The following is an 18,799-nucleotide window of genomic DNA, read 5'->3' on the forward strand; positions in this document are numbered from 1 at the left end:
TGCTTGACGTTGGTCAAGTTCAACGTGGTCTTTTGAAGGGGTTAGCTACTGGAGAATCCCTTCACGAATAAGTAACTTAGATTGCTGAAGCTGTGGATCTACTTTGTCGGCAAACGGTTGTACCATAGCCTTGCTGCTCCTCTAAACGTCAATGGCAGGGTGCGACACATGATGTTCTCTGAGACTTGATGGAACTGCATAGCAACCTTGAAGCCTTTCAGGTGATTGACGGGGTCCCCAGACCCGTCGTAAGTGTCATACTTTGGAAGGCGAAAGCCGATCGAGAGCAGGTCCCTCATGACCTCATCAGCTAAAGCCGTGTCATTAGTGAGGCCTGGCTAGTGAGCTCCCGTCTGATTTTCTGCCACCTTCTTGATCTCATCTTTCAGGTCCAGGATCATCTGCTTCAACCCTTAGTCCTCGTGTCTCTGTTCGTCTCCTTGGCATGGTTCCCCATGCCTGGCCCCAGCAACATGTCGCGTCCTTTTCCTGGGTGTAGGACTTTCCCTCATCGCTCGGTTCTGAGGATTATGACCGGACCTTATCGATCCTGTATTGCTCCGGTCCTCGTCTCGAGCTTGCTCGGGTTGGATATGGGGGCCTCGCGGTGCTCCATCGATCTTCTGAGAGAGCTTTGGAGACCTCCTTCATTGCCTCGGCCATTCGATCATATTTCTCCTAGAGGGCTTCGAACTGCTCCCTTGTCACATATTCCTACGTTCCAGGAGGGGGCGAAGGATCACTATCTCCGCGCACTGAATATCTGGCAGAACGCTGGTCCCTCGCGGAGCCTTCCTGATCATCGTTTTTCCTTTCTCCGATTTCTGTCGAGGGAAGGAGCCATCCTGAAGGTTCCTCCTCCCTCATGTTCATGTTCGATACTGCTCTCGTCTTCTTACGATTGTAGGTTCTCCCCACCATTACTATCGTTCCCATAGACGGCGTCAATCTATTGCTGCTGAAAATCCGTATGAGCTGATCCTGCACAAATGCAGAAGCCAGAGGCTTAAATGTTTATCCAGGGTTAGTCCTCTAACGCCCAAGTTAGAGATCGGTCGCACATCTTTTCACAAGGGTAATGGTGAGGGTTTTTCTGCATACCTTTTTTCCTCTGCTCGGACCCTCTCTTATAGTCCTTAAGGTTTAGGGTTTCTCTTTTCCTTGGAGGAGTCCTCCTCGGGTCCGCCTCCTTTCCTCTTCGAGTCCTACTCTGATACGTCTTATCCCCTTCGTGGGAAATATTCTCTCCACGCGGTTGATGTGGTCAGACTCCTTGCAGCCTCTAACAGGTGAGCGACACTTGTCCTCTCTTTAGATACCACGTGTTCTTACCATACTTGGCAATCAATTTGGCTGTATCAGTATGTGCAATCATCTTCATCATATAGGGTAATGTCTGAAGATTTTGAAAAAATAAAAATAAAAAAAGAAGGTAATATATATCTGAAGATGGTTTGGGATAGGCTACAGCCTAACTTAGACCGAGAAAACCACCCCTCATTTGGCCTCCGAAGAATTTTTTCTTAGGCTTGTACTTGCGCTACACCCCTTCAGCCTTGTCAACCCAACCAAAGACCTATTTCCTTACCCTAGTGTATTTCTCTCTGGCAACTTTGCATGTGTAAATTTGCTAGCTAAACGTCCATCTATTTTTCCCAACTCTATGGAATGATGTGTAAAAATACGTTTTTGTAAAAAAAATACGGGGATGCAAATTGTACAATAATTCGTTCGCTTATCTATTAGCTATGTATATATGAGCGGATAGGGTCCTCAAGAGTTTGACCACAAATTTCTTTGGTAGATCCGACAAATATGCCCCAATTCTGGTGCCACCATATTTTCCTTGGTTGCATGTGACACTTGACCGATGAATAACAGCACAGTCTGGCTTTCTCGAAAATCTTAATTTAGGGGAAGAAGCGAAACCATGTAAACAAATATGAATGATAAGGTTAAACAAATTGGTGATGACCCTTTTATATGGTTATTTAATACAACTAAACCTCATAAGGGTGTTACTTCTCTTCAATGAGGGTTACTTCGTAAAGAAGAATTGGAGAGCTACCCTTTGTATTGACTAGTTAACGGCAATGATGTTTGACATGTCACATAACCGTGCTTGGTGCTAGAAAAATCTCAATTTTTCTTCCCAATTACGTAACCACAAAGCCTATCTAACAACAGGCATAGTTTTAAAAATCAGATCGAATTGGTCAAAATCTCTCAGATCGGTGGCTTGAGACGTTTCGATTAAAAAAAAAGTCAAAAAAGGAATTGGCTTAATCTGGTTTACTAAAGATCAAGGGAATGCTTGTACTCTGGAAAAATTTTGGCTGCTATCAGGTTGCAGCTAACCCTGTTCATAGGAAAAAGAAATAATTCACCTTTCCCCTTGAGTTCACAAATACCCTCTTACATGTATTTTTAAGGTTCACAAACACCCTTCTAGGTGTTAATTAGTAATCCAAGTTCATTGTACACCAATTGATAAGGGGAAGGTTTTCTTTTCAAAGAAGTTTTAACTCTGATTGGATACTTAGGGCAAGACTAAATAAGCAAGCTACCTTATGTAATGTATAAAAATCCGGCGTGAAATATTACATTGTTTGAGGAACCCTAAATCCAGTGGCATGATCTATTAGGGTGAAAAGGTCTAAAAACACATTTTTTTTTCTTTCTTCAAAACAAGGTTAAATCTGACCAATCTTGAACAATCCAATATTGATATCGATTAAGACCAATATGGAGTTTTAAAACATTGACAGCAGCTTTGCACTTCAAACTCACTCAAAATACATTGAGGTGTTTCAATCATCTTCAGAAACCTCATGTTGCCTGCCACACCATATGATAAAATCAACATGAAAATTAAGCGTCTTATACCTGAAATGGCAAAAACAACACTACAATACAAAGGCTCAAGTGATGGGTTTATTATTATTTATTTTATGGGTTGGGGTTTTCTGGTCGGACATCCCATTTAAGAATCTTTTGAGGGGTATATTTTGGACCGTAGGATCTGAACAAACAAATCCTAATTGTTGATTTATCTATATATTAATATAACAGCAGAACGATATACGTATTACGTATTTTTTTTTTCGGTAAGATATAGCGTATCTTGGAAAAAACAGAAAAGCAAGAACCCCCGATTTTCTTCTCCCTACCTGCGTCTCCCGATCCTTACCATTTCTTATGATTTCCTCTTATATGGAAGCCCCTGAATCCCTGACCTGCCTATATGGTTCTTTGAAACTCCAATTTCTTCTCCCACATGAGTCCCTATCCCCTCCTTACAGGCAGTAATCGAAAGCTGCAGAACGTGCAAACTTAGGGCATGCCCTAGCTCCCTTTGTTAAGTTGGCTCTGTAGTCGTTCGTCCACCCAAATATAAAATTCCAAACCCCCATTTGGCAAAGGCGTTCATCCCTGGAGGCTTCGGCAGCTGTTCACCCTCACCTTCTTAAACATAGGTATGCTTATGCTTTGCCTTCCCCCCTCTCTATTCTCTCTCTCTCTCTCTCTCTCTCTCTCTCTCTCTCTCTCTCTCTCTCTCTCTCTCTCTCTCTCTCTCTCTCTCTCCGCCTTTGCCTTCTCCAACTGAAGCATCTAACGGGTTGTGGATTTTGGTTCCATATTATTTCATATGATTCTTCAATATCTGAGTAATTTCTGAAAACAATATAATTACTGTAACTCTATATTTCCGCTTTAAGCATCTCTGGTTCCTTGTTAGTTTGGGTACCGCAGGTATGCATGTACAGATCTATTATTTGTTTTATTAAAATTTGATACCTAAGATCAATTTGACAATTACTCTGCCATCCCCAAACCCATTTTCAGACTCCTACATTTGCATAGGTTTGTAAATCTTCCTTGTAATTTTGTTATTTAAAGATTGATATAGGCACACTTCTTTCTATGTTTCACAATTGATTCTCTCTTTGATTTAGAGCCGAACAGAACAGAGGAGAGTGAAGCAAGCCAACAATCTAAATTGCTTGAATTGAATCCTTTTTTTTTTCTTTTTTTGTGTGTGTGTGAATTCACATCTCTTTATGTGTGTATTTTGATTCCATGCTAAATGCATTTTTTTTTTGGCTTCTTTTTTTTGTTTTGGATCATTGCTTTTTGAATTACTGCTTTTCTTTTGAGGCCACTGAAGATGCTTCAATTGTCCTAATCATGAGCTAGAGTCTGCATATTGATTGCTCATTGCTTCAGGACTGCGAAGCATTCTATAGGTCTAATGGATACTCACCAATTTTTTTCTTGTTACTTAAGAGTGCAACTGTTTTTTCTCTTTCTTGAAAAAAAAAAATAGTGCAACTGATTTATAGTTATTTACTTCATGCTCAAGAGAAGCCTTCGTGAGAAATGATATCAATTTTGAGAATTATAACCTGCTATATAGACCTTATGTGATCAACTCACTAAGACTCTTCTACAAAGACCTTATGTGATCAGTTCACTGAGACTCTACAGCAGTTAGCTGGTCAGGTTTGGGACGGGAGGTGCTTTTGATTCTTACATTGTTTGCTTTTGCACAGTCGAATCTTAACTATTTGTAAAATTCATCTACAGCTGAGTAGGATAAGAAATTATTTGAAGAAAAACTGTTTGCAAGTTCGCATCTTCAGATGAATGATTTGTCTGTGAAATTGGAGTCAGCTGAGAAAACTATTAGAAACAGTAAATCATTGTCGATTGATTATTTTTTGGAGAATTCATTTTGTTTGATCTGTTTCATTTCCTTGCAAGAGGTTGCCGAACCTGCTTTTGGGCAAAAACCAATGTTAAATGTGGCAAAACACATACGGTATTAATTCTAAAATGCAATTCTTATGGTGTGCTTTTTTTTTTTGGTGGAAAGGAGAACAAGAGCTAATGGAACTCAGAATTGACAAAGAAGAAATGGAGAAAACTTATGGGGATGAGCATTGCAGAGCTGCCACTCTCATAAAGGACAAAGGTATGTATTTTTCCTTGCTATTTCTTGCCAGCCTTTCAACATAGCTGTTCTCATAATTCTTTGATTTTGATTTATGCAACCCAATTTGCTTTAGACCTTGCATAGCTATTCAGGGTTCAGATTTTTCTTCAATTTTTACCTACTTAAAGTTATCAACTGCTCAAAAGCTCCAAAAATGTTTTTTTGATGAAGCCCTCAAATTATAATGTCTAAAATCCATTTTCGACTTCAATCTTTCCCATGCTTGAAATTGTTTTCAGAAACCCTAGGTCAAGATTTAATTCCTGGGGACCATAGTATGTTTAAGACTGCCCTCTCTCTCTCTCTCTCTCTCTCTCTCTCTCTCTTTCTCTAGTCGAATAGATATCTTCCCAAATTAAAAATTGAGTTTTTATAGTACAATTGTGCAATCACTGAACTAATAAGACATAATTATTTGCACAATTATAGGTTTACAGTCAACCCTCGTCGTCGGATTAGGCAGCATAATGGTGAAATAACAAGTGGTGCTTGGAGGACAAAGAGGAAGCGCCCTTGCGAAATGGTATTATGCATACATGTTTTCCCAACTATGGTTTTTGCACTCCAGGTATTTATCCTAAACCTTATTTATTGTCTTCTATGATGGAGTTTCTTTTGTTGAAATTTGTTTGGTATGGCCCTAAGGCTTTCCTATTTTCATGGCTATGTAGAAAATCTTACCTTATTGTTTTCAATTGGAAGTGCTTTGTCTATTTTGTTTCTTAAAATGTTATTGAACTTCAGGTAAACTAGTATTTTGCATCTGCGACCAATGTATTACACACTATTGTTTCTCCTATCCTGCAATGAATAGAAGATTTGTTCCATATTGTTGATTAAAATTATTCAATCCTAACCTTCTAGTGTATGGACTTATATTTTTCTAGTTGGCCGTGTTTTCGTTCTTGCCTGGATAATTATGAGAATAAATGTAACTTTTCTGCTAGAGTTTTTTCTATATGTGGTAAGGGATGCAAAGAATCGAGGTTAAATTTCATCAAGCCACTTGAATCATAGCCATCTGTTGTAATTTGGAAGAGTTCAGCTTTTCTATTTGATAATACTTAAGTATTTCTCTGCTGAGATTGTCATTTGAGTGGGCCAGGCAACATCCAAAGAAGTCATTGGTTGTTAAAGAAGCTGCTGGAGAATTCAAATCCCTTGCTGGCATTGTTAATAAGATCAGGCTTGCATATGCAATGGTTAATCTTACAGGATGACAGTTGGTCAAGCCGTTTGGAGCTTTGGATCCATCTATCGCTTTACCCACCATATGAATGTTACATGATCATCGATCTAGGCCTTGATGAGTTTCTCGTTACATTTGGGTCCTTTGAGAAATGGTTTTCTCTTAGACATGCTGCACAACAGAATTAGAGGATATGGGTATCTCTTTTGTGGCTTATCAGTTTTGACAGATTCAGCTAGATGGAATGTTGCTATGAATTTGACCTTGAACTATACTGTGATTTATAGAATTGATAACAATGCATGAATCATGTATGGCCATTTCATTTTGTTACTTTGTGTTTTTCACAACCATTTTATGTTACACTGTTCTAAGTGCTTCTTCAACTCTACTAGCCCAAACTTTCTCTGCTGGTTGATTTTTTTCCTGTGGCAATTTGCCACATGTAGCAGGGGATATGTCTTGGTTATGTTTGATTTTTTCTGGTGTGGATGAGCTATGCATGAAAGGCCTTTGGCAATTTTAGTCTGCGTTGGCCAAAAATTGAAATATTTTACTTTGGAGCACAGTCTGGACCACTTCTTGCTTCCGATCATATGAAAAAAATATTTGATGTAAGTCCCCTTTTTTCCCTTTTTTTAGTGGGGATTTTTTTTTTTTTGGGGGGGGGGGGGTTGAAAGTTGTTAGATTGAATCTGCAAGTGTCCCTTAGAATGCCATTGGTATCAAGATGTTAAAAAAATATCTTAGTCTTAAGATCCCTTGTGTGATCAAAATATCTGGAGAGTCATTAACAGAACAAGGCTTCATAGTGTAGAGGCAAAGTGAAAAATATTTCTTCTGATGTGGTGAAGTTCAGCAGAGAACCACTCCACTATGAACTCGAACACTATAGTGGCTGAATCTTAGTCCTCAATGACTAATGTCTGATAATATCTTGCTCTGATTACTTATAAAGGTTTCTTTTAATTTATTTTTCCCCACTTTTTCCATTTCCCTTTTCCCTTGTCTTTTCATCCATTTATAAATCTGCCCACAATGAAGTCTCTCTCTTTTTACCTACTTAATCATGGATTCCACCCCTTGGGTGTCATGACACTGCATTAGAAGGTTCCTTTTTTTCACTCTACAAACTGGATATGATGCACAAAACTGGTCAACTTTTGAGTTTCCAACTCTAGTTCTGTAGGAAAGAAATCAAAACAAGCAAATGGCCATAAAATTGCCGGGCCGTAAACCCCTATACTTATATACCCAATACATAACCTTAATACCCCATACTCTATACCCCCAATACCATACCTTATATACCCCACACTTTCTCTCTTTACCCTATACCCTTTTACCTTTCATGTTTACTAATTAAAGAAACACCTCCCATGGCCACTTCTACAGTTCTACTTTCCCTGTTGTACCACTACCCCAACTGCCCAAATATGTTTGGAAAGTTGACTCCCCTCGAAGATATTCATTTCTCAAACCCAATATCTCATCTGCCCAAGTATGCTTGAAAAATTGACATGAAATGAATAAATGCCCAGTTATCGGGCACGATGACAGAAGGGACAATCATTAGGTAAAGAAGGGACAATCATTAGGTAAAGAATCGAGCACTAATTCATAGATCTGATTTCATCTCTGTAATGGAATGGAACCTAGATTGGATGCGGTTAGGGATTTGCATTGCAGTTATGTTTTGAACTTTTGTGTCTGGAATATGGCACCTTGCATTAGAATAAGGAATTGAATTGCCACCCTCTATGGTAGCCTGTATAAACCAGTTTTCACTGATGAATTAATTGATGATCATTTTTTTCATCTTGGTTCAATCAGCTATACAGAGAGGGGGAGTTTGAACTGGTGATGCCCAATTAGATTAGGTTGGATGAACTAGTGAGTTTTTTTTTTTTCTTACTGTATTAAGACAGCCATGCTCTTAAATCTGAAGCTGGAATTTTATAAAACAGCTTTTAGACCAACCATGTTTTTGGAGTTGAGTGTTGCAATTCCAAGGAACGACACAGAAATATAATTGATATGCTGCCTGATGAGATGTCAAGATGGATGAGTAGCACAACTTTTGGGAACAGAATGGGGAAGATAAATATGAACTAGTGTAGCAATTGTCGGAAAAAAATGTGAGAAAATATAAGTAAGATGGTTTAGTCATTTGTAAGGATAATTTTTTATAGCAATTGTAGGAAAAAAATCTGATAATTAGCCTGTTCTTACTTCATCTGTATTTTGTGCTAACTCTTGGAACCAAGCTTGAAGTAATTGTCGCAAAAATGGCTCTGCAACTCAAAGACCAGAACACTGTAATCACAGGAGCCCCTTTGGTGCAACCTAATGACAAACTTTTCTGGTACAGCCAACCTAGATTTGTATTGACTCTTCTTCATTTTACCCTGCTCATGGCAAGTCCCTTTCTGGTCCATGGAATAACTATTGTTGCTCAAGTAGTGGCTCCAAAACCTTAATTTTACACCATACCAATAGTTATGTTACTTTTATCGCTCACTCCGGAGAAAATCTACGAGCCAATGGATCCTGTCATTTGTTCAAGTTCGAGGGACATTTTCACCTATTTTTGGTGAAATTGCCATTTCAGATGATCCTCCTACATATCTCCGTTGAAGGCTTGCTTCTGTAATCTATGCAGTATGATAAATCTGTTACTCTATGCTTGTGTTTTATGGCTGATATATATAATCCAGGCATTTATTTTTGGGTATCTTTATTATGATGATTGGTTGTTCTGGTATTCTTAAAGGTCTTCTGAAATTTGCTTTCAGAATAAATGTTCAGAAAAATCCTTTACCATGAATTCCCCTGGACAGACATTGGCTGATAAAGAGCATGTCAATTTACAGTCTCATCATAGTGGGTTATTTCTGTTTGATTGTTGATTGAATTTTCATTGGCAGGCTGCAAAAGAAGAGATTAGCAACAAAGATAAAAAGAAGGGAGGGCAACCTAGAGAAGGGATTGCAAGATGCACTTTTGAATACAGAATTCTGATGAGTGATATTGTTTTCTTGCGTGCATGGACTCAATAAAGGTTCCCCACTTCTTCAACCCATTGACAAATGCTCTGCAGTCTCGTGATCAGGTCTGGAGAGGCATGAAAACAGTGGCTGAGCTAAGGAAAGAACAAAATCTTGCTGTTCCTGTCAACAAGGACTCATTGTACAAGGTGAAAATTTAATTTTTCGTGCAGATTGGGTTACCCTCTCAATTTGTCTTTCTCCTACTGTTTTTGATATTCTATTTTCTCCTTGATGAACAGTCGATTGAATGCAAGCAAAGGAAGTTCAATCCATTGGTGATCCCCAAGTCTCTTCAAGCGGCTCTCAAATTTGCTTCAAAGCCTAATGACAGATCTAGTAGGAAAGTACAGACTTCTTGAAAGCGGACAGGCTGTGGTTATGGAGCCACATGAGCGCAAAGTCCATGCTCTTATCCAACATCTTCAGCTGATCAGAAATGAAAAGGTACATGCTTCTGGAACCAGTTCAACCTTCACTATTCTGCATGATTTTTAGCTGCAGTTTTTATGAAGTGTCTAGACATTTTCTGGTCCATGGATATAAACCACATAGAGGCCCAACTTCTTTTGGGGCATGGGATGGCCGCCTTTCTTTGTCGGTGAGCTTTCTAAGTTTGATCCTCTGTGATTAAGATGTCCGTGTAGGCACTTTTATGATCTGGGCTGGGCCATTGATCTGTATGAGTGGGAGTGGTTGCCCTCCAATCGAACTGTTTAGACAATTTTTTTTTTTTGGGGGGGGGGGTTGAAATGGTATGCCCTACCTTTCAGTTTCAAGTGTCTTATATGCTGTTTTTCTGTTAATATGCCTGCTTAGCCTTCTTTTTTTGCAGCTGGTTGGTCCCACTGAGGCTCGCCCTGTGTTTCCTTTGAACCTCTCTAGAATATACAATTTCTTGACCAATGTTGTAAATATTATACAATCACAAATGTGTGTTTATATTTGGACTTCAAAGTTCCTGTCTGAATTCATTGATTTATGCCTTTTATGTAGATGAAAAAGCGAAAGCTGAAGGAAGAGGAACAGAGGAAAGCACATGAAGCAGAGAAGGCGAAAAATGAGGAGCTATCTAGGAAACGGCAAAGAGAAGAACGACGAGGAAGGTATCGGGAGCAAGAAAACCTGAAGAAGAGGAGAACTAGGAGAAATGCTGAAACCTAGCGTGAATCAAATCCCGACAGTCAAGAAACATTTTGTGGCTGAAGTGAAGCCTACATTTTCCAGTTTCTCCTTCCAAGGGCAAATCAAGGTTTCATTTTCTGTCAGATTACCTCATTCAGCCCGTGGAGGAGCAACAACACTTGAGTTCGTTGTCCGTCACTAACAAGTGTCCGTCATTAACCATGATTTTTTGCCATTCATAGATTGTTGATGCCAACACTCCTTACTCATTATTCATAATATATTCATGTGTCACTTGTAGCGCCAACAGTTTTCATTTCCTATCTCATAGCCAAATTTAAGGGAATTTCAGTAAAATGTCGCATAGGAACAGGATAATCATACATAGTTCAACTCCTAATGACAAACTCCTACACCTCTTTCAAGAAAGGGCAATGGAGAGATGATTTTGGTGAGGTGTCAGATTCAAATTCCTTCAAAACAGGACCCTTAAGAAGTCCAGCAAGCAATTCCACGGCATCATAGATGAACTCCGGCTTCTCAATTCGCATGGATTCGCCAACCTAAAGCCACATACCACCCATGATACGCATAAATCAGATCTCCACCCTATGGCACAATTTAGCTAAAACAAACAATTTTAGTGAGGTTTTCAAAGGTAAAACAAAATAAGGAGAAGGGATGTACCTCAACGATGCTTACTCCATACAATTCAACTCTCTCCCCAGTTGGAGCATGGCCTTTGAAAGGACCCTCCATATAACCCCAATGTCTGAACTTATAGGCAACCACCGGAGGACATGAAAACACCTGAAGGATTTCCAAGGCAAATCCACGAGGAAATGCTGTTCCGAATGCGTGATGGGATGACTCAGATGTCTCAGTAGATGGATCATAAGCACGTAATCGGTCTGGTAAGGAGCTTTGCAAGAACGCGTTGTAGCCTCCAACCTTTGCAACCTCCTCAAGGGATATGGCTCTCCCTCCTGCAATTGGCCACCCATTAATTGTTTACAAATCCATCCATTAGTAAAAAGCTGTGTCAACAAATAATCTCCACCTAATTGAAACTTGAAACCAAAGTTAGAGTGGGTTGGTTAATTGTTGACACTTGCAATTTTTGGCAATCTAAAGTGGGCTGATTGATGTATGCTTTCTTCCTTTTCTGCATTGAATAAAACAATTGAAACAAACCATCTAGCTTGCTTCCATTTGACACACACACACACACACACACTTCTCATAAGTTGTTTTTACTACAACTCTGGCTTGCTCTTTTGAACTCAAGATTTGAACATGGAAGAGAGTGAAGAGGGGTGAGGGAATACAAGGTTTTGATATGATAGCACTAAATTGATGATCAGAAATGGATTACCATTACCAGTAGCTAGACCCAGTTGCCAACCCAGACAAGAAATAAAAATTTGAATTTGGAAAGAAAACAGAGAAGAGCCCAACAGGTCTAGGTTTTCCTCTGTTCTGTTTCTAATTTCATAAGCACCAACCCAGACAAGAAATAAAGATTTGAATTTGGAAAGAAAACAGAGAAGGGCCCAACAGGTCTAGGTTTTCCCCTGTTCTGTTTCTATTTTCTCTGAGTAACAGATATTTAAAAGCTGCAAATAAATTAGTTTGCATTTCTAACATAGAAAGAGCTTGTGTCTGAGCAGAGCTGTCAAGGTAAAACAAAACCTTGCCCAGGGTGTTACCAACCCCAACCCCAACCCAATCTAAAGGCACAATACAATCTCCCAACTCAAGATCTACCTAACCAACAAAAAGCCTAAGAGCCAAAACTGTTATTGGACATTGGTGGGTTGTTTTGATGACTGATTTACTTCTTCTAACTCACAGGTCATTGACACTGCATGCAACACATGTTGCAGATTACTCTGCAGTTCACCACACAGTTGTTCCTCACCCAAGTAACAGGGTATTAAACTCAGATTCTCTATGGTGCCTCGACTGGGAATGGGTGTTTTTTCAAGTGATTGTTTGGGTAAGCATTCATTGGCATGGCAGTGGGTATAACCCAACTCTATTTTGTAATTTGATCCAAGAATTTCAGGGTATCCAAAATGAGCTAGAGAATCCAGAATGAGATAATTCTAGGATATTGCAGAGCCTGCTCCAGAAACACATTTTTCTTCACTTTGAGAAGCTACGTAAAAAAAATTGAAAGATATTAACAAGTTGAAGGATCACTTTCATGTTCTCACCTTTGATTAACATTATTAAAAACTAGAAGGACAATCACTTCTTTAGTTAAACAATAATGCACTGATTTCAAGTGAAGATGCTACTGGGTGTAAGTTTCACGCCATAGATTCCCCTCATTACAATTTTCACTAGAATCTTCTTCCAATCACACAACCGTACTCTGAAAAAAGGTTCACTCAGAATCCAGAACATATATCCATAGCATTTTAGGCACATAAAATGCAAGCAGATTGAAGAATAGACAGAAAGCAAAGAGATCATCAATATTTCATTATATCAGCAAACAGATAATACATTCATCATATAATAATTGAACTGTCCAAGAAAGCTGAAAACCACTACAATACTATGCCTCTTAGAGTAAGACCATGTTTGATACAGAGACCACTCTTCTATGATCACTTCTGTTTTCATCATTTAACGTAAACAATCCCTTTTTTAAAAAATGCCTAACTTTGAAGAAGTTACCATTCCTTTTGATGTGCTTGAAGTCAGTGCTTAACAGTAAAGGTCTTTAAGACTCAAAGAAAACAGTGGCTTATATAGGAAGATTACTATAGATTTAGAGCTTACAATAAAGGTCTTCGAGACTCGCAGCAGAGCAAGAACCCAGTTTAACTTCCCCAATTAATAAATCTCTCTTGTTTGTGCATCGGTCAAAGTCTCACGAGCTCAAGAAATGACTTCATCGGCAACAGTTGGCACACACACACCCACGACACCTGGAGGGGCATATATGGTTCTAGATTGCATGTCTCTGGATTAATGTTGTGGTGACAAAATAACAAGAAAATCAAACAGGAAATAAAGATTTGAATTTGGAATGAAAACAGAGAAGAGCCCCATACTAAGGGCAACTCTGGGATCAAGAAGCCATTGAACTTGGCTCTTGTTGCTCAATGAGCATTCTTTTTTTTTTTTTTTGTTTTTTTTTTTTTTTTTTTGGATAACTGCTTTTCTTTTGAGGCCGTTGAAGATGCTTTCATTGTCCTAATCATGAGTTAGAGTCTGCATATTGATTGCTCATTGCTTCAGGACTGCAAAGCATTCTATAGGTCTAATGGATGCTCACCAATTTCTTTCTTGTTACTTAAGAGTGCAACTGTTTTTTCTTTCTTGAAAAAGAAAAAAAGAAAAAACAATGCAACTGATTTATAGTTGTTTGCTTCATGCTCAAGAGAAGCCTTCGTGAGAAATGATATCAATTTTGAGAATTATAACCTGCTATATAGACCTTATGTGATCAGCTCACTGAGACTCTTCTACAAAAACTAATGTAGGACTAGATTTCACAAGCAAACTAGGCCCAAAACTGCAGGAACTTATAAATCAAAGAACAACCAAAACCAGTCCCAATATATATCAGAAAATCAGACTTCAAGTATCATTCCAGAAAACTGCCGACCTCCAGGAACAGTATTACAGAGAATAAATAATAACAGCAGTAGTCTTTAAAACTAAACCAGAGATTGAATAAGATTACTAACACATTCCAGTTATCAGAATAGATGAACAGCAGACCAGTAGCATCTTTAAAACTAAACCATTTACGTTTTCTAAAATATTTACATTTATTCCTTTTCATCTTTCCTTGTTTTCATTTTCTTTCCAATGACCAGATGTGAGTCATCCATTTGCCCAAGAAATCAGCTTCAGCAGCACATAGATGCAACCACCAATGAAATGGTTCAAAGGATTGAAAACTAATGCAGGATCTGCTTGGGTTTATTTCAGGTTGAAAACTATGGTTTGGATTTTCAGGTTAGATGGGGCTAAGACAATGGTTCTCGGGTGCTGCTAAGGTTATACATTGGATGGCGTTGATGTAAAGGTTATGCATAGGGGCACTGATAACCTGCTCTGGTCTTGGAGTAACTTTCTGGAATACAAGGCAGGAAGGCTACGATAAATGTAATGAACTAGCATTTAGCTAAAAAGGGCCAGGGAGAAAAACAAGAGTGATTGATGGAGAAATATGGCAATTTAGATTGATAATAAAAACCAAGATTCCACAAATGATCAATATCAGATTCACCTTTTTTTTCTCAAATTTGGCGGGATTTACGGTAACAAATGTCTTCGTTTTTTCATTTTAATTTTGAATTTCAAATGTCTATAAAAATAAAATGAGCACACATTTGCGTAAACTTATCCTATGGATTTGCCATATAATCTATGCCCTATGGTCTTTATCATTCTTAGGAATAAAATGGTGGCGGGGATTAAAGGAGATGAAAATACCAAGAGGTCGAGGATTCTCTGAGGAAACAAAGACGAGCAAAAATGAAAATCCTTATCTAATCACCTGATTCCAGGATTCTCATTTTGGGCATGGAAGAAGTGGCCTTCTTGTGAGGCTCAAGAATCGCAGTCTGATTGGAGACAACAATGGACTGCAAGTTATATAGCTCTCCCAAGATGGCTCGCTTCTTCGTAACAGGAAGTTGCGGGAGTCTCGGGTATCGAAGAAGCGGCTCTCTTCATCGCAACAAGGGTAACATAAATGCGATTCTCCTTGTTACCCATGTTCGCCAAACACGATAAGGTCTGGAAATGGGTATTAGGGTTTGATGAGATGAGAACGGAGGAGAAGGAAAGAGAGAGAGAGAGAGAGAGAGGTGTGAGACCCTAAGGACCTTTGTACAAGTTTGTAGTGAGTGGGAAGTGTACTCTGAGAATGATTTTGAATTCTAAATTCTGAAACAGTAAGAGAGAGAGAGAGAATGAGAGGGAAGAAGAGGAGGGAGAGAGAAAGCTGCGGAGATGCCGCCACTTTTCCTGAAATTTCAAAACTTTGTAATATGCAATTGCACTATATGGGAGCATTTCCGTCTTTCTAATTTAGGTACGGTTGAGTGTCGAGACCGGAGAAGGCGGAGATTATGAGATTCGCGTCTGGCAGATGTGATTTTGGGTTGTTTCTCTATTTTTTTATTTTGAAAATTCATTCTAAATTTGGAATTTGATGGTTGAGGGAGAAAAGTTTTCGGGCATTGTTCATGTGATGATTTTCCGTTACTATTAGAAATGGAAAAATGTACATCATGATCCTGGGCGGATGGAATCCACATCCTCCCCTTGTAATGAAATGATACCTAAGATGGGACCTATAGGTGTATGGTATTGTATCATAGCATAAGGGAAAATATGATTAAGGATTTACATAAAATGAGGTTGATTAATGCTTGATAAGATATTGAAATAGGTATTGGATTCAGCCATTCAGGGCGAAGGTCTAGATACCCATTAGTAAACATGTGAATAAACTAGCAATAAGATTGCTAATCGTTTAGAAATCATATGGAATAAATCGAAATCGAAATCGAAATCATTTAAAACCGTGAAACCGTGAAATCGAACACCCTTAAGTTCAGGGGTATTGATAACCAATTAATAAATTTGTGAAATCTAAAGAAATGATCATCCGATCAATAAGATATCCAATTATGGATTTAGTTATCGGTATCAACATCCTTATCGGTCTCGGACGATATCGATATGATCCTTATCAATATCGTGAAAGGATTATTGCGTATTGTTCTTTACCGATAGAGATACCAATACCGATACGATGCAGTCGATGCTATAGTTAAAACAATGTATCCAACTAATAGTAAAAAGGAATTAAGTAGAAAATGATCGATGCATTATTAAAGATTTGACAAGGTCTAGATAATGATGAAATAACTAAAATAACTATGAGACATGGTGCAACCTGCTCAGAAGACAACAACCTGGTTTTGATGTAGGCTTAGTGGTATTATCGAATAGCAATCATAGAAACCAAAACCGTTTACTAAATGGATGTAGTTTCAGAAAGTACAACCGATTAGTAAATGGTGCAGTTATGATTTCAGCCAAAATATATGTCAACCGAACCAAATCGAACCGAACCAATAACACCCTTAAGTTTAGGGTAACGATATCCAATTAATAAATTTGTCAAATCCAAAGAAATGATCATCCGATCAATAAGAGATCTGAATAACCCAGGAAATAAGCTTCTATAATTCCATTATCTTAAGGTTCTTCAAAATTCAACTAAAAAAAAAGTAACATTACTGAAAGACATGGGGTACGTATTTAATAGGCAAGAATTTGAATGACTCAATTGCTTCCATATCAGTAACTTTGGTTCCAAAGTTATCCAATTAGTGAATTTCCGATCAATTAGATATCCAATCATGGATCTAGTGATCGGAATCATTCTATCGTATCGGTATCGACTGCTATTGATATTGCTAAGGATCACTACAAATCGGTCACTTATGCCCTTGTTTTTTCAAGAAAGTATAATTTTATTGTTTTACCCATAAGATGATACAACTAATCAATAATTCAATCTTTACAGATACTGATCCAATGCTGCCGATATGATAGTTGAAACTAGGGGTGTCAATCCGTCGAGCCTAGCCAGGCATTTGTCCTCGGACCATGACCTACCTAATTAAGGGATGAGTCGGCCTCGGTCCGTGTCGTGTCGAGCTCGATCGGGTTTCGGGCTTTAAATCATCAACAATTTTGAAAATATTTTACACTTAAATATGATTAATAATTGATAAAAATGTCAATATATATACCCTATTATATCCCCAAAAAAATCAAAATACCTATATAAATGGTCGGGCTAAACATGTCGGTCCAAGTCGGGCTTCTAAACGAGCCTTCCTTGTAACTATGACAGCTCTGACAAAATGTTGTGTTAAAAGCATTCCCTTTTGCAAGCAAACGGAGCCATAGGAAATATTTGAATTTAGGATGATGTTTTGCTATCCACAAATATAACCATATATATCAAGGACTTACAACTCATTTATTAGTATGTTCTTTGAGAAAGCTAGCTGCAATTTTTGTAGTTAAAAGTGTCTTTCTTTGAGCAATGGCAAAAAAGGGAGTTCTCAAAATCCACCCACGAGAGGCGGTGGTAAAAATCTTCGAAACTACCGGCTTCTGAAAGAGAAATGTGACAAGTGTTGCATTCCAGCGTCACAGGATAAGTGTCGCATTCCAGCGTCACAGGATAAGTGTCAAGTTCTAAACATTCACTAACAATAAAAACACACCTCTAATAAAAGAATCTCAGGTATTCATTGAAATTGAAATCTTTTACAATAATGACACCTACTTTTACATGATTGCCTTAAGTAACTTTGCTTGAATAGTTGAACCAAAAGAGTCTTGGTGGATTTGAACCACCATCCCCTTGGAACATAATTGAGACATGCTCATGTTCCAAGTGCTCTACCAATTGAGCCAAAGACTCAGAGAGTTGTCAAGTAAAGATGCAATAAGACTACAAGAATTTCATGTCTTACTTTTTATACATAATTTCACTTCTTTGAATGAGTAAAATTTCATAAAAATGCAAGAAGCACAAACTAAGTGAGTTTCCTAGTAACGAGATCTTTCTTCCAAATCTCAGCTGAAGTCCTCCACTATAAAACCTGGCAGAAAAATCAAGTTATTCGATGTCAAGGACATAGATGCCTTCCTAGCCAAAGCATCCACCACCTTATTTATCTCATGATAACAATGCTAATCCTCCAAAGAATGCTATCTAAGAGTAGCTTATAAAAATGCCATTCTCATAAGAAAAACCAAGGGAAAGACAGATTTTGATACACGTAACCACTTAAGTGGAGTCACATTCCACCCATAACTTGATAATACCAATCTCCTGAGCCACCTTCGTCCCTTCAAAAAATGCAGAGAATTCAGCTATAAAATTAGAAGTCATCAAAATGTTCCAGATGATAGTAAAAAGATGTTTGAAAAACTCCTCCAGCCCTTGCATGACTCAGATTTCCCAATTCGCACCTTCCATATTAAGCTTGATCCAGATGATAGCCAAAAGATGTTAGAAAATTCCTCTCTGCCCATAGCTGGAAAGGAATAATAATCAATGTAGCCATCCAAATGTCTTTCAAAGAAGAGGTCTCCGCTTTTCTTTTCCACCAAGAAAAAAGTTCTTGAATCAAACGGGAAACCAATCCATCTCAAATCAAATATTTGCACGAAAAACTTCCAAACGGAAACCACCAAAGGACACTCAAAAAAGATGGTTCATACTTTCAGATGACTTGCAGCAGAGGGAGCACCTTGAGACCAGAGGAACTTTCCGCTGAATAATATTATCACTAGGAAGGGAGTACTGCATGATCCTTCAACTGTAAACTGATTGACGAGGTGTGAGTAATTTATTCCAAAAAATTGAAAACCAAG

At 38.3% G+C, this 18,799-nt stretch overlaps 1 protein-coding gene and 1 pseudogene across 1 annotated transcript; one reads left to right on the forward strand and one right to left on the reverse strand.

Annotated features, from left to right (window-relative positions):
* Positions 1 to 3,556: 3,556 nt before the first annotated feature.
* LOC122084666 lies at positions 3,557 to 10,664 on the forward strand (annotated as a pseudogene).
* Positions 10,601 to 15,183, reverse strand: LOC122084667 (pathogen-related protein-like). The gene is made up of 3 exons (XM_042653097.1): positions 14,883 to 15,183; positions 11,045 to 11,343; positions 10,601 to 10,920 (listed from the first exon to the last, which is right to left on the reverse strand). The coding sequence occupies exons 1-3, from the start codon at positions 14,908 to 14,910 to the stop codon at positions 10,768 to 10,770; spliced, it is 480 nt and encodes a 159-aa protein (XP_042509031.1). The 5' UTR covers positions 14,911 to 15,183; the 3' UTR covers positions 10,601 to 10,767.
* Positions 15,184 to 18,799: the final 3,616 nt, after the last annotated feature.

Source organism: Macadamia integrifolia, chromosome 7, assembly GCF_013358625.1.
Source record: "Macadamia integrifolia cultivar HAES 741 chromosome 7, SCU_Mint_v3, whole genome shotgun sequence".
Lineage (NCBI taxonomy): Eukaryota > Viridiplantae > Streptophyta > Magnoliopsida > Proteales > Proteaceae > Macadamia > Macadamia integrifolia.

Bases quoted from the DNA above. Each gene is read 5' to 3' on its own strand.
- LOC122084667 (XM_042653097.1), bottom strand. From the start codon at position 14,910: ATGCCCAAAATGAGAATCCTGGAATCAG. The intron at 11,344-14,882 runs GTGATTAGATAA...GGCCAATTGCAG, and splicing joins AATGAGAATCCTGGAATCAG to GAGGGAGAGCCATATCCCTT. The intron at 10,921-11,044 runs GTACATCCCTTC...ATGTGGCTTTAG, and splicing joins ATGGAGTAAGCATCGTTGAG to GTTGGCGAATCCATGCGAAT.